Below are 3,645 nucleotides of genomic sequence, written 5' to 3'. Positions count from 1 at the left end.
TTTTTTTTTTAAATTACCACTTTTTAAGAACCACTTTATTAAATATACTTGCTCTAAAGCATTAGCACTATTTTTTTCTTTTTATTTTCGTATTTGCACTTTAATGTCATAGAGAAATAACTAAGGTTTTAGGTGAATCTTTCAACTGTTATAGTCCGAGAGCTGGGAATTCGATACAGAATGACCCCTATTTTTTTTATATTTGTTTGATTTTTGTATGATTATTTTAGATAGCGAATATCTTCAGGGTAATCTCCAGACTGATATAAACTATTTTAAAAACTTGTCGCTCATCTTGTATTTTTAGCCAATATTTTAGTTCGTATTAGGTAAAAAACGAAAAATACTTGTCTAATAAGGTGTTTTCTGAATGATCAGTAAAATTATTCATTTGAAAATTACTTTTAATATAATTTTATTCAATTTAAAAACAAAAATAGAATAATTGTTCCGGATAAAGTTACTGTAAGATACTGCTATTTTTTCTATTAGTGAAATCATTCATATCTACTAGTCAAAACTTCTTCCCGCACTATTAAATTTGAGGGTAGTTTTTTTAATCCAATACTTTAATTTTTTTTTTTATTTACTATGAAAAATATTATTTTATGAAATTAGTCATGACTACAATACTTAAAGTCCACTAACTGAAATAGTTATAACAAGGAATCCTCCACAAAATAGAAGATCCTGCAACGTCGTTCCGTGTACATCAACTTCTGCTCCGACGAACCCAAAGAGAACTGCTTCCAGAAGATTCCACATAACATTATAAATACTCAGCACTGGATTCTGTAACAGAAAGTATCATTTTTTAATACATAAAAAAAATCTAGATAAATAAACATATTTAAATTTTACTTTAGCATAATATACTTTCATCTTAATCTATAATATATATGATTATATTCCTATATTGATATAATAGGCCTTTTTCGAAATAGATTAATATAATACTCTATAATGTTTCTAATTAGAAATCAGTGTCTAATAATAACATTTCTTCAAGGCAAAAAAAATGTACTAAACTATTCATTATTTTAGAATATTAAAACTTAATCATCACTAAAATTTTGATGTACCTGCTAGATCTACACACCACGATAATGGAGATAAAGCTTGCTACACTCCCCGTAAAAAAATAATATCTATAATATATCTTACTATAATTCAGTATGAAAAACTAATTCTTAAAATTGTATTTGTATTCTTGATGAGCTATGGTACAAAATAAAACTACATGTATCTTGTTAAATGGAAATAAATTTTTAGTAGAAAGTTCATTAAATTTTTATTAAAAACAAGAGTTATGAATGAAAGCTGAATCGATTTCCAATAAAGCTATTTTTAAAACTAATGGATATCTGTGGTAGTGATCTTAATAATAAAATGCAGTCCAAACTAATTAGTGGTTAAGTACAAAATTATAACTTTTTCAAGACAACATATTCAATTTATTTTAATGTGAGACATTACAGAATTAATGTAATTTCATATAGCTATATATTCCTATTAACTTTCTTTTCTGTTTTTGACATCTATACACGATGTAACATAGAAGTGAACTTTGGAAACCAAGTGTGGACCACACAAATTTTCGTTCTTAGTCAAGCTAAACACTTTAAAAACTAAACACTAGATATAGGAAGCAGATATAATGAAGAATACGAAATGTTATCTTTCTCTGCCATTTTTTATTTTTTTTTTTACCAGTGAAGTATTGTCTAGAAAACTAGGTACTGATTTCTCTTTAGCTTTTTTCATTCTTATCAGACTTGATAATGATTATTTGTTTTTATTTTTATTTCATTTATGAAGTGTATTGAGGTATTGCGAAAAATCATGATAAATAATTGAATCCATGTTTTCAACGAAAAAACACATTTTATTTTGAGTAAAGATATTTTGGTTTTCTGGAAAAAACCGATTTGATCTTTATTAAAAGAAATATTTTCACATTAAATCAAATATTTAGTGAATTATACTCCCCTAATTCAAATAGTTTGTTGTTTAGTGTCTCAATTATTTGGAATATTTAACATTAATTCAAATTTTCTTCAAATGAAAGCAACGAATAAGTTCTAACAAGGACAGTCAGAAAAATCTTATCACATTCTAGGGTTATTTAATTTTCACAAAGTTGATTGTTATGGAAATTCGCACATAATTCAGTTAGTTATTTGATTATTTTTCTGGAAATTATTAAAAACACGTTAATTTAAAAAGGAATAAAAAATAAATAAAGGGATAACTATTTAAGACTTTCAAAAAAAAAATTGTAAATGATTATTTTTATGCGCGATGTAGAATTGATTTTAAAAATAATTTGTTAAGAGTCATATATTTTATATTATGTCATTTTATATTAAAGCAGTATTAGAAGCGTTAAGACGTTTTCCTGAAGTAAACGTCTTAACGCTTCTAATACTGCTTTAATATAAAATGACATAAACCCTAAACGTACTGCATTACGTTTAGGGTTTATGTCATTTTATATTAAATGTCCATTTTTTATTATTTACTATGTTAATATTTACAGATTATAAGGAGCTGTTATTACTCCTTTCTTCTTCACAATATTTACTATCTTTCAAATTGATTGCACATTGCTTAGTATGCCATTAAATATGACCATGGAAACACGCGATTTTCAAGTAATTTTTTCCATTAATTTTAAACTTAGACACTCAGCAACCCAGGCTGTAAGAATTTTTTGCTGGTGACACAGATTTGTACAACTAACCCAGAGGAAGACCTCCACCAGCAATTGACGGCAATAAACCTAGGCTTACTTTGCAACAAAACACTTGCACACCAACCCTATTCGTCAGACGTCTCTCCAACAAATTTCTATCTGTTCAGAAATCAGGAAAACTAAAAAGTAAAATTTTAATTAATTTAAAAATTATTCTCCGGTCAAAAACGCATTTGCTGACTTAATTTCTTCACAAAACCTTGAATTTTTAAGTTCTGAGATGGAAAAGATGATGGCATGTATTGAAAATGAGGGTAAATAGTTTGGGTAAAAATGTTTTTATTCTATAAAGCTTAAATAATAGGTTATTTAAGCTTTATAGAGGTTTTACAGGATAGGTACTGTATAAACTGACATTTCATATAAAACGACGCAATAAATTAGACTAAAAATATATAAGTATTAATAGTTACCAGATTGATTCTGATTTATCTTACATTGGTCTCAGTCCATCCTTGTGACCTCCAGAAGTAGGCGCTGACACAGCCAGTAGCCAAGGCCCCCAGCGGGCCTCCAGCCGACACGTCGTACTGCTTCGCTCCCAGGTACACACAGACCGAACCCAGCACAAGCAGGCTACATCGGAGAGGGACTACGTGTGACTGTACATAGAAATGAAAATTAATTTATTTATCTGTAGAACAATAATAAAGAGATCATTGATACTGACTGACTAATAAATGGACTGTTATTATACAGATATACAACCAAAAATCTTATTTCTAAAATTTGGCAGATCTATGTTTTCTGGGGAAGGAGGGAAGGTGGAGGAGAGATTTAATTGAGAATTTTTTTTTTTTGATAGATAGATTTATTTATTGATAGATATTACAATCTGCCACACAGTTGTGGGCAATAGGTAATATTGATAAATGATCTCATACATACTA

At 28.0% G+C, this 3,645-nt stretch overlaps 1 protein-coding gene across 6 annotated transcripts in view; it reads right to left on the bottom strand.

Moving 5' to 3' along the window:
- The window catches only part of LOC106688768 (sodium/hydrogen exchanger 9B2), a 182,035-nt gene that overhangs the window by 31,771 nt on the left and 146,619 nt on the right, over positions 1-3,645 (bottom strand). For all 6 annotated transcript variants that reach the window (XM_067053140.1, XM_014433390.3, XM_014433395.3 and 3 more), the window contains 2 exons: positions 3,193-3,357; positions 649-792 (listed from right to left, as the gene is read on the bottom strand). In XM_067053140.1, the coding sequence (XP_066909241.1) occupies positions 649-792; positions 3,193-3,357 (309 nt within the window). The remainder of the gene's footprint in view (positions 1-648; positions 793-3,192; positions 3,358-3,645) is intronic.

This window comes from Halyomorpha halys, unplaced genomic scaffold (assembly GCF_000696795.3).
Source record: "Halyomorpha halys isolate HHAL.00 unplaced genomic scaffold, Hhal_1.1 Scaffold1198.1, whole genome shotgun sequence".
In the NCBI taxonomy this organism is placed as follows: Eukaryota; Metazoa; Arthropoda; class Insecta; order Hemiptera; family Pentatomidae; genus Halyomorpha; species Halyomorpha halys.
Note: the sequence above shows the minus strand (reverse complement) of the source record. Positions and strands in the feature narration are given on the sequence as shown.